This window comes from Tupaia chinensis, unplaced genomic scaffold, assembly GCF_000334495.1.
Source record: "Tupaia chinensis unplaced genomic scaffold, TupChi_1.0 Scaffold149831_1, whole genome shotgun sequence".
NCBI classification, from domain to species: Eukaryota; Metazoa; Chordata; class Mammalia; order Scandentia; family Tupaiidae; genus Tupaia; species Tupaia belangeri.
In genome coordinates this window covers 1,781,018-1,792,937 of record NW_006209676.1, presented here as the reverse complement: position 1 = coordinate 1,792,937, position 11,920 = coordinate 1,781,018, and the positions used below count along the sequence as shown (strand labels likewise).

The 11,920-nt window shown below is 36.4% G+C and overlaps 1 protein-coding gene and 1 pseudogene across 3 annotated transcripts in view; both read left to right on the top strand.

Moving 5' to 3' along the window:
• The window catches only part of PPP2R3A (protein phosphatase 2 regulatory subunit B''alpha), a 228,302-nt gene that overhangs the window by 89,982 nt on the left and 126,400 nt on the right, over positions 1-11,920 (top strand). For 2 of the 3 annotated variants that reach the window (XM_006171546.3, XM_014585393.2), the window contains one exon: positions 6,944-7,207. In XM_006171546.3, the coding sequence (XP_006171608.1) occupies positions 6,944-7,207 (264 nt within the window). Of the gene's footprint in view, positions 1-2,716; positions 3,006-6,943; positions 7,208-11,920 lie in introns of those variants that run through there. The other variant, XM_006171547.3, reaches the window with a different exon arrangement.
• On the top strand, positions 1,210-1,542 carry LOC102468356 (28S ribosomal protein S36, mitochondrial pseudogene; annotated as a pseudogene).

Sequence of the window (11,920 nt, the reverse complement as noted above, 5' to 3'; positions counted from 1 at the left end):
TTTTTCTGTGCTCACCAGAAACACAGAGAGAAACAGAGAGACAGAAAGCGAGAAATCATCCCCCAGGGGGGATGGCCACACCACAGTCCCTTCTTCTCCTCTATTCTCTTCTTGGGATCTTGGGAACAGATGCACATGTGCCCGGTGTGAGTTTAAGCCACCGGGTCCAGGACTTGAACCACCACGGTATACTACATGAGAGTCTAGCGACATAGCCATTACACCAAGTGCTAATCCCTAGATTCTTTTAAATAGAGAGAAAACTGAAGTTTGTAGTACAACAACTTAATTGTAGCTATCTTTTAGATTTTAGTAATTTTTCCCTTTTATCCACCCATACCTAATTTTACAGCAAAAATATTTTAATAGTGTACCTTTACTAAGTTTTTATAAAATTCAGGGTTTATTTTTGGTTTTGTTTTGTTCTGTTTTTTGTTTGCTTGCTTTTGCTATAGGGTGTGTGCACTCACCAGAGGGGAGAAGGAAAGAAAAGTAAGAAATCCCCCCCCCCCAGGGGGGCCACACTTCAGTCCCTTTTCCATTCTCCTGTCAGGATTTTGGGAGCGCACACACACACACACACACACACACACACACACCCATCATGATTCTTAAGCTACAAAGCTGGCACCTTAACCTATTAAGTGTACAACTCAACAACTAAGATAAGATACATTGTCTAATCTAGAGAATAAATGGAGTTATTTAAAAAAGATTGTTCAGTATTTCACTTATTTATATAAGTATTTTATATTTATAAAGTTAAGAGTTATAGGAAAGGGATTTAAATAATCAGGAAAATCTTCATAAAGTAGGTTAAAATTTGGGACCGGCAGATGGCGTAATGGTTACATCACTGGACGCTCACATAGTTGACTGGGTTTCGAGTCTCGCACCCGGTGGATTAAAACTCACAACTGGGCGTGTGTGCATGCATGCCCAAAATCCTGAGAGGAGAATGAAGAAGGGATTGCAGCGTGGCCATTCCCCCGGGGAGTGATTTCTCACTTTCTCTGTTTATTTCCGGTAAGTATACTCACCCTATAGCAAAAATAATTTCTAAAAAATTTTTAAAAGACTATTTTTACAAACTGAGTTGATTTTTTTTTAATGTTACTCAAAGGAAAAAAGTCTCAAAAACTCAACATAGCCACCCCCAGTGTTACTGCTGTGGCATGCTTGTACCCGGTAAGCTGCCCCTTCTCTGGGGTCGTGATGGGCAGCAAGATGGTGTTGGGCAGCAATTTGGCATCTGCTAGCAGGGTCGTGCAGGTAGTGAAGCTTCGTATGCCATTAGTAAGGTTTCCTGACAGAAGAGACAATCCTAAACTGAATGTAGCAGAAGCTTTGAGGTCAGCAGGACTACCATCACATTCTTCTGCAGTTTCATAGCATTCTAAGGGAAGTAAGTCACCAGATTTGCTGATTTATCAGGGTCCACCAGACACGGCAGAAATAATAAAAACTTCACCTCAGAAAGACAGAAGGAAACTGGTGTCTCAAAAAGAAATTGAATTTATCCAATATGGTAGTCCAGAGTAATCACTATGGCTGCTGTTTTCATCAGACAGAAGCATTGTCTTTACAATAAAGGACTTCCAAAATGACAAATGAGAAATTATATATTAAACAATTTACTTTAATAAATCCTCTGTAAAAAATATATAGGAAATTTAGATACACACTTGTATCTCCTAATTTATGTATCTCAGTCAGCTCCAAGCTTACCTAATTGTTTATATATTTTATACTTATTAAAGTACACATTTTTACAAAAAAAAATACTCAACATATACTGTGTCATTGCTATTTAGTCACCTTTCATACCGTTATTTTAGCCAAATTTTACTCACTCACTTGATTTAAAACTTCTCGTGACATTCAGTTCCTTTTTTAACACTTTCAACTATAAATTTTCAGTCATGTGTCATTAAAAATGAAGATACATTCTGAAAAATGTATCTAAGCAGTTCATTGTTCAACCATTAGAGTGAATTTATACATATCTAGATGGTTTAGCCTACTCACACCTAGACTATAGTCATTGTATAGGACCATTGTCATATATGCAGTACATCATTGAATAAAATGCCATTTACGTGGTGAATAAGTATATATCCATAATCAATTTTAAAAGTTTGCTTAATAACAAAGATAGTCATCTTCTTTTTAAAAAAGATTCAGAAATCTGAGACCAACAAATCTCTTTGTAAATTACCACGTGCTGATGAAAGTTCCTGTTTTTCCCCCTATTTAGACTAGAGAAATATAGAGGGTTTTTGATATTTATTTACTTTCAAATAAGAAAAAATTCTCTTAATAGTGTTAAATTTGAAGTTCAGCCTGTTCTGTTTTTCATAAAATATTATGTACCAAATCCCAAAGCTCTTCATATTCTTTTTCTTTTAGTTATTGGGAAAAATGCTTTATTTGGATTGACACCTCATATACTCTGAGTTTAAGAAGTTAGCATTATCTGAGAAGTCACTATTTTTAGGTCCAGCTGTAATGTTTCTAACTTTGGTACTTGGAGTAGTGGGTGCTCTCTTTCCCAGAAGGCTCTGTTTTCTCAACATGTGCAGTTCAATTTGACATAAAGCTACCTACAAGGAGCTACAGGTCCATTGCAGGTTCTGTTTCTAAACTGAAAATTATGAACAGGTATTGGGAGCCACAGGCTGTATTTGGGAACCAGCTGCATGTCAGGACAAGCACGGATTGTGATCCCTGGAGGCTTGGAGAGCACAATGTTTGCATTTAACTTCTTTGGGAGATAAGAAGAAAAAAATACCTTTCTACCTGACAGTTTATTAAGTCTGACTATCTTCGGAAGTGTGCTGGACAGTTGCGAAGTAAACATTCACTTTTCAAAGATGATGATCAAGGAAACATCTCTACGAAGGGACCCGGATTTAAGGGGAGAGTTAGCTTTCCTGGCAAGGGGTTGCGATTTTGTTCTCCCCTCACGGTTTAAGAAGCGGCTAAAGTCATTTCAGCAAACACAGGTTTGAAACTTGGGTGTTTATTTTAAAATATTTTGTTACTAATAAAACCACCCAGTGAACTAACTCACAAATTATTTTGTAGCTAACTCACAAATTATTTTGTAGCTCACTTGTATCTTGATATTAGATCAAGGAATTAATCTGTGTCCTCTATTCAGCTATTTACAGAAAGCTATTTGTAGAGGGATTCCAGGTTTAAAAATAGACCTTCTGGACCTGGAGTACAGTACTCCTTTTTTTTTTTTTTTTTTTTTTTGAGAAAGGGAATCTAGTTTTAAAGACAATAAATACAACTTAACAAGTATTTTACAGTGTAGCTAGAGGAATACCAGAATTTTTAGTGAAAGTATCTTTGAGAAACTAGGATTTCTACTTTAAAATCTTTGTTTGCCCTTTGACTACATAGACTATGTTTGTATTAACATCTACTGCATATGTAATGAGTCTTTGTTTAAAAAGAATATTAATCCTGGTCATCTCTTTTAAAGAAAGAAGTATTTTATATGTAGCCAACTGTGCATATGTGTATATAATATAATGTATGTATGTCAATAAGGATGCCAGTTCTACAACATGAAAAAAAATGTCTTCCTTCAGCAGACTATGAGATTGAGTCATTCTGCCTGTAATGACTACTTTGGAGAGTTCCTTCTTTCTTCTGGCCAATGTCTCACTAAACAGGCTGCCTAGCTTGTACAGTACAAATGAAGATCTATGTAAGTGCTGGCCATCCAAAATCCATCAAGAAACTAGTTTCATAGTTACTCTGACCCAGAATATTTTCAGATTATTTGGATGAACCTTCTGAAAGGTGGTTTTGTAGAATTGGTTTGTAAATCAGAAATCACATGTATTGAAAATGCTACAGTGACATAATAGTCTAAGGTTACTATTTAGAATGAATATTTTGAATTAATATGAAAGACTGAAATGGAAAATTGAGATACTTTACACAGCAGATTCTACTTTAATGCTGCTCCTAGATTGAATTGAAACAACTCAATTCGAAGTGAGCAGATGCTAAACTTGCCAGTGAATCTGGCAAAATTTATATTACTAGGTTTATTCTGTAATGTTTGTAAAGAGTCAGTTTTATTAAGCTACATTAGTATTTATATCATGTGTTTCCTATTGAACTAAACAGAAAGTAAACTAATGCACCCACAAGGTCAAAATAAATGTACCTTATATGTTATTTTCTTTTTAAATATTAACATCAATTTTACTAAATATGTGATTAACTAATGAATTATATAAATAACATACTTAGTAATGAATTACTCCATGTTAAGAAGTACACCAAGAAAAGCAAGAATATTACATAAGCAAATATTTTCTCATTCAAATAAACACTCTCAATAGATAGCCAGTGTTTATTGGAAATGTTACTTATTTCTGTCAAAGCAAAAGCAGAATCAACATTGGAAGCCCTGTTCTAAACCCTCCCCACTAGTGTGTGTTCATGAAGGTATCTGGTTTCATGTCCACAGGCACCAGTAGTCTTAATCCTATGGTTATAACAGCCCTGAAATTATCTATAACTGCCCTTGACATTACATCATGGAAAACATTTTGGGAAAACAAAAAATGAATTTCAATGATTGCATGGTTGTAGTCAAAATTTCTGCACAGAACAGTGGAAAAGAAATGGCACTAATATATTAGATTGTCAGGAAAGTCATGACGTATTTTTCTGTTTTTCTATGCAAAAATGTGTCATGACTTTCTCAACAACCCAATAAATGACTTGGTAAAGGCCCCAGAGAATTCTGTGCCTTACTTTATTTTTTATTATTTTATATTTATTTTAATATTGCATTTAATCACATATATCTTCACAGTGTGTAATATTTCTCTTTCCAGCACAATTACTGTGCATATCAGTCAAGACAAAGACATTACTATACACATCATCATCAGCAAATAGCTTTTCAATTTTTTTGTCAGTTAAGCACTTTTTATTGACTCATGGGACTGTAATAATATTTGTAGATTTAGCATTAAGGCAGAGAAAAACGTTTGATTATCAATTTTTTAAACCAAAAGTGATTTGTAATCTTAAAATTGCTTTATAAATGTAAATGATCATTTTATTATTGAATCTGAAGAACCATGGCCAAATTATGTCTACCCTAATCTTTAGAGAATCCCCATCCTTTGGCTTCCTCATTCATTTTCTCATATGAGGACAGATCATATCCAGCAATGAACCTTTCACCTATATTATACCCTATAATTTTCTTTAATCTTCACAATCTTCCTAAGAAGTAAGGGATTGTAATTTCTCTTTCATAACTGAAATTCCAAAAAGGTAAGTAACTTTTCCTGTGGTCACAGACCAGTAAGCCATTACTATTATCTGTTAAATTTTTCATATTTCATTGGCATCATTTCTCTCTGTGCTATTTCTTCCTTGACTGTTGCTCTGTATGGTGACATCTTGATACTACAGCAAAGGCTTGGTATGGCAGCTGACTTTTGTGTTCTCAATAGTATTAATGTATGAGCAGACTCCACATAGGAAATGAGCCCTGTATAACAAAAGTAGATTTAACCATTTTCATCACATATTTATGTGAGTGAAGCTTATCTCCCTAAAAATTAAAAAACTCATGCATTTTAAGGGTAGTCTAGATTTTTATCCTGCATATTAAATCATGATATAAACCTTTATATCAAGAGGAAATATGATATTCAGATTTACTTCTTATAGATAAATCATTGTTCAAACTTTAAGGATAGTATTAAGAACATTTGTGTAATATTTTGTGTTCATAGTGAATTTAAAATAAATTTAGCTAGTAGGGCCAGCAGTTGGCGTGGAGGTTAAGGCACTAGATTCCCACCTGGTCAACTACATGATTTGAATCCTGGACCCAGCAGCTTGAAAATCATGGAACCACGTGTGTGTATACCCAAACTCCCAAGGGGAGACAGAATGAGAAGAGATTGTGGCATGGTCAGTACCCCTAGGGGGCGATTTCTCACTCTCCTCCATCTCCTGCTCTGGCAAGCGCATACACCCTATAGCAAGAATAAAATAAATAAATTTAGCTAGTTAGCAGTCATGTCTGTCTTTCATACTTTATGTAGCATCTAATACAGACATACTCTTGCGTTTTCGTAATTAATGTGATCATTAGTTAAGAGTAGAAATTAGAAATGAGGAAATCTTTATGTTTTTTTGTTTTTTTTGTTTGTTTTGGCTAGAAATCTCAGAACTAAATTTGGTTTAGTTGGAATGAAGTTGATGATCATGGTCCTTTCCTATCTGAGTATAGCAAAAATGAGATAAACATGTATCTTGGGGAAAAAATGGCATATCCTGGATGGTAAATAAATCAGGCAGGTAGAGGACATTCCAGAATGAAAATGCGTTAATTTTCTCAACAAAGATTTTCTAGCATCAGATTGTTGCACTGATTCCATATTAGCAGTCAAACTAGAGAAGAAGGGAAAGGAGCCTCCCACCTCACCACACACATAGATACATTTCAATTTTTTTTTTTTAAATTTTGGTTTTGTCTGTTGAAGAAGAGATAGAATTTCACAGGAAAGACTAAAAACAGTTGGAAAAGAATTTACTAATTCTGTTCCAGTGGACTGAGAATAGCTCTTGAGATCTTTAATATATTAACCAACATTGCTGTTTGATTATTTTGAAATCTTTGCCTAGTGGTTAATGGAAAGATATACTGCAGCATTTAAAAAATAAGTTATATAAACTCAGGTATTGTCACTTAATATATTTGTTTGTTTAATATGGATACGCATTCTCTAGAAACATGCTTTCTGCCTTCTAGAGTGAGCTTTTCCTTTCTGCTGTCTCTAATTGTGGTTTCTTGTATTTATTCCCAACTTCCTACTACTTGTGAGTATTCTTGAAAAATATATACTGTTGAGAATTTTTGTGTCTCATGATTACGTTTTCTTTCTAGATACAAAATAAACCGGAAAAGAAATCTGGAACATCACTTCCACCTTCAGCCACCTTTCCAAGTAGTCCCCAACCTCTCTCCTCTGTTCCTCATGTGAATAATGTGAATATACCATTGTCCATAAACATTCCACGGTTCTACTTTCCTGAAGGACTCCCAGATACCTGCAGTAACCATGAACAGACTCTAAGCAGAATTGAAGCTGCTTTCATGGATATTGAAGATCAGAAGGCAGACATTTATGAAATGGGGAAGATTGCAAAGGTAATATAACTACTGAATGATTTTTAATCTTCCTTTCTCTAGTGACTCCAGTCTCCTCCTCTTCACTGTCTCTTTGTGCTCTGTTTATAAGCATGCATTTTTTTTCCATGTTAAAGAAATTTATTTGATCCTGATGTATCTTTAGCTGGTCTTCTATTTATTTCTGTCTTTTCTTTTAAAGAATTATTTTATTTAACTTCATTCATTCATTCATTCATTTAAATTGGACCAAAAAGGGGAAAGAGAGAACAAGAGAGAAAGTGACAAAGCAAGCCACCAGATCTGGGACTCGAACTACGCTCAGCTATGTGGGAATCCAGAGCCTTTAATCACCATGCCACCTGCCAGCCCTGGTCTTCTATTTCTTGAAATCCTTAATGTTGGAAAAACCCTCAGTGGTCTTTCAGTCTAACCTTCCAGTTAATATAATTGGCTTGTCAAAAAAGTCATGACACTTTTGCATAGAAAAAAATACATCATGACTTTTCTGACAACCCAGTAGAAATTATTTCCAAGACATCACAAACTCATAAATTCATTCTCTACTTGAATACTTTCAGTGACGAGATACTCACTACCTTGCCAAGCAGCCTGTTCCATCATCAAATAGCTTAATTTTTTTAGAAAAAATTTTCTTGTGTTGACTTGGAATCCCTTTTTTGTTCCCACCCACTGACCATACTCTGCCCTAAAGCCAGACAAGGAACTATTTAGGCCATTTCAACGCTGTCATTTTACCCAGAAATAAATGGATTTGACACTAGAAAGCATGTCTTTCATACTTTCCAGTATATTCAAGTTCTGATTTAAGATCGTAGCTCCCTCATGTCAGGACTGCTGCAACTGGATTCTATATCTCTAGACCTCCTCCCAGGTTAATTAATGCTCAGGATGACCATCACATTATATTTGATCTTGCCATTTCCCAGCTCAGCAATAGTCAGGGATTCTTACCCACTATGGCAGTGCTTTGTTTTGTTTGGATTTGATTTTTATTTTTATCCTGTACATATGTTGAAGAGTCAGATCATACCTCAGGATTTAGCAGTGGTTTCAGGCTGTGCTTCAAAAGCCAGTTTAGGAAGCTAATATCTACATGGAGACAAGTAGAAGACCAAGTGGGAGTACCCGAGACCCCCTGCACACTTCCACTGGGAAGAGTTCTTCTGTTTGGGGGAATAATGCCTAAAAGTTTGAAAACTTACTTTCTTCAGGAAAGAACCCAAACTTCTCTTCTTGGCATTCCAGGGCCTCTACTGTCTGACCCCAGAGGTCCTTTCCAAGCTTGCCTAACACTGTTTCTTACATGAGAATGATCCTTTACCCTCTCACAGACACAGCTCTGCATTTAAGCTCTCACAGCTTTGCCCTCTAAGATGGCCTTCCAGTCCTGTCTATTTCCAAGGCATCCACTTTGAAGACCTACCGTTCATCATTACCTTGTGGGAGAAGTCCCTGAACCCCACCTCCAGTCATACCCTGTCCTCTCCCCTATCTCTTACCTCACAGAATGTTTGTCATGTTTGTTAAATGGTTTGGAACTAGAGTGATTTTAAAGGAAATGGTCTTTCTTCATCCCTCCATATTAGAACTTGCCTATTGATCCATTAAATGTTTCTAATGACAAACAAACTCATTCTAGAAAGAAAATTTTTCCATGTCTCTCTGTCTCTTCGGGTGAGTGCACACACCCATGGCAAAAACAAAAAACTAGCATCGCATATAAAATTAGGTTGAGGAAAAGGGGAAAATGCTAGGCTATATGTATAATGACCTCAGAAGATACCGTGAGTGTGTCAGATTGTTTTGTTTTGATACTCTTTAGCGTATTTCATTGCTTTTGCCTCTTTATTCTTAAAACCATTTTTTTAAAAGTTTCCTTAATCCAGGTAGCTAATTCTCATTTAATCCATTTTTAACTTGGTTATTGCAGTCTGTTCGTACTACCTCATCCTTATTTTCTACAGTTCTTTACACTGCAAGTTCTTTTTTGCTACTGGGCAGTGAACCCCGTGTCTCCAGCACCTACTCTTCACATTCTTAAAAATGACTGGCATAGAAAAAGAGAGGAGACACATCCTTTAAGGGACAAGGAGAGCAGAGGTTGCCAGAGCAATAAGTGAATGTTTTTCTGGGTTCTTGTACTTTACAGAACTCTTTGCAAGGCCAGCTTGAGTTTGCACCTACTCACAGTAGTGCCTAAGTGTAGCTGTCATGGCTGGGATCTGGTTTTTAAATGCAGAATAAACTGTGTTTCTCAAATCTGCATCTGTTGGTGATGTTGAGCTCGTTCATCTTGGATCTCAAATAGCCCTGGAATCCTATTGCCCATGTTGGTTAAATTCTCAGTATGTAGTTTTGTACTTTTTTCCACAGCCTTAAGTGATAATGGTGAGGAAATGAATAGGTGATGAATCTAAGGGACAAAAGCAGTGTGCAGTGTAGGAACAGAAACCGAGGAATTCAAAAAGCACCAACCAGAGACTGGGCCAGAGGATTCATTGTGGAATTTTAACTTCTACCACAAAGTTGAAAGAAAAAAAGGGAAGAAAGCTCTATCTGAAGCATACAAAGGTCTTGGCACTCCTCTTCTGAGATAGCATCTTGACCCCATATTCATGCCTGTGTCCTGAAAGTAGCTTCTCTCTACCTGAATTTCCTTGTATACAAAATAGGGTAAAAATACCTGCCCTCTCCTCCCTGGGGATCAGTCAGGACCAAATGAAATAGCAAGCAGGAAACAGTTTTTAAATGTTGAAAGAATATTATAGGTACTGGCTAATCATTTTCTGTATGCATTATTATTAGACAGCTGTGCTTTCAGTTCTTTCTGTTGGGCAATTCTTAGGCCAAATTATAGGAATGAATCAAGTTTTCCTTGCACCAGTGACTTTGACTACCATACCTTTTACTCTTGCTTCCTCTTCTAAGCATGTTTCCTAAACCCATTTTCTGTATCTATCTCTCATTCTCTGTATCTCCCTATTCCCATTTATTGCCCATTTTCTTCCTTTGCAAAAAAAAATAGTCTTCACACTGAATTGTTTTATCTGTCAGTAAAAGTTCTAGTCTTTGCCGTCTGATTTATGTAATTTACATTTTAGGTTCTTAGTGACCTTATGACTCCCTTTATCTTAATTATTTGATTTTTAAGCAGATGCAGACCAGAGGCATACTTTTTTTTTTTTTTAATTAAAGTATAGTATCCCCAGCCCTTGCCATTCACTGCTCTCTCCATTTCTTTTTCTTTGGCATTTTCTCCAAGGGCCTGATACTGTTATGCCACGTAACACTTGACTACTCAGGGTACCCCACCACTCTGAGGAAAACAGACTCACCTACCTACTTTAAAACTTTTTCTTTTTATGGGGCCATCAGGTAGAGTGATGGTTAAGGTGCTGGACTCCCACATGGCCAACAGCAGTTCTAATCCTGGACCTGGCGGCTTGCCATTACGCTAACTGCTGGTCTCAAAGTCAGATAATTTTTAAAAATGTCTTTCTCTATGTTATTTCTTGGGATTTTTGCCTTTGGGCATAATTACTTTATTAATCCCTTAGTGACTTACTACTCTTAGGAGCTGACATATATCCATTTTAACCGGAGTCTTCTGAAGAAAAGACCTTAATCCAGAGAATGAAAGTCGTTTAATAGCAGAAGTTGACCCATAGAAAGTGGGAAGCATTTCAGAAGCTGGTGACCCCTTCCAAGATTGAACTAGAAGACTTCTAATCCTTTCCAATCCTTTCTAAAAAATTCATAAGTAACTCTAATGGTGGAAGTTTCAAGTCCTTTGGCAAGCCACTTCTAGTCTTTCTCTGTACTTTCACTGGCTCCCCAGTTCCAAGTGCAATAACCTATCAGTAAGACTTTCTTAAGAGCATTTTCTTTGGGCCAGCAGGTGGCGTGGTGGTCAAGGCATAGGACTCCCACATGGCCAAACACAATTCAAGTCCCAGACCCAGCAGCTTGCTTTCACATTTTCTGTCTAATGTGCGTGCACATGTGCCTATCATAAATTTAATAATAATAATAAATAAAATTCATTTTAATGACAAACTACCATTCTGCATAAAAGGACTGGGGAAAGTAGATTTGACAGTTTACATATCCAAAGTATATTTTTTTTTATCATCATATCTTCTTCATATTACATTGGATTACATATAACTTTACAGTGTATTACATTGTTTCTTCAAAAGGGAATGCCATGCACGTCAGTCAGTACAGAGACATTAATCTCCCCACTTCAACATTCCATATCTTTTCTGTTTTCCCCAATCATTATCTTTATTATTCTAATTATTTTTATAAAACAGTCAATTGCTATTTCTCGTTTTGCTTGTAAAAATACTTTGCCCATCATGAAACACTTCTCAGACCAATCCAGTTGAGAATTCTATACATGTCATCATCAACAGTTAATAAACCCTATCTGTTTCTCACTGACGTCCTGTCTCTCTATTGCTCACTTGCTATCTTTCTCTATCCTCTTCTCTTCACTTACCCCATTCCACACTGTCCTATTCTCATTAAGTACCTTCACTTCAAGAATGGTAGAGTAGTTCCTGTTCTTCCCTGAGGCAATGCAGGGCTGGTAACCATCATCTTCTCAAGTTGCAAGTTCTCAGACCTTGTTTTCCGCTTCAGCTTGCTGGTCCAAAGGCCACACGCCAGCCCTGGAGAGGCAGCTGAACGCCGGGGCATGAGCCC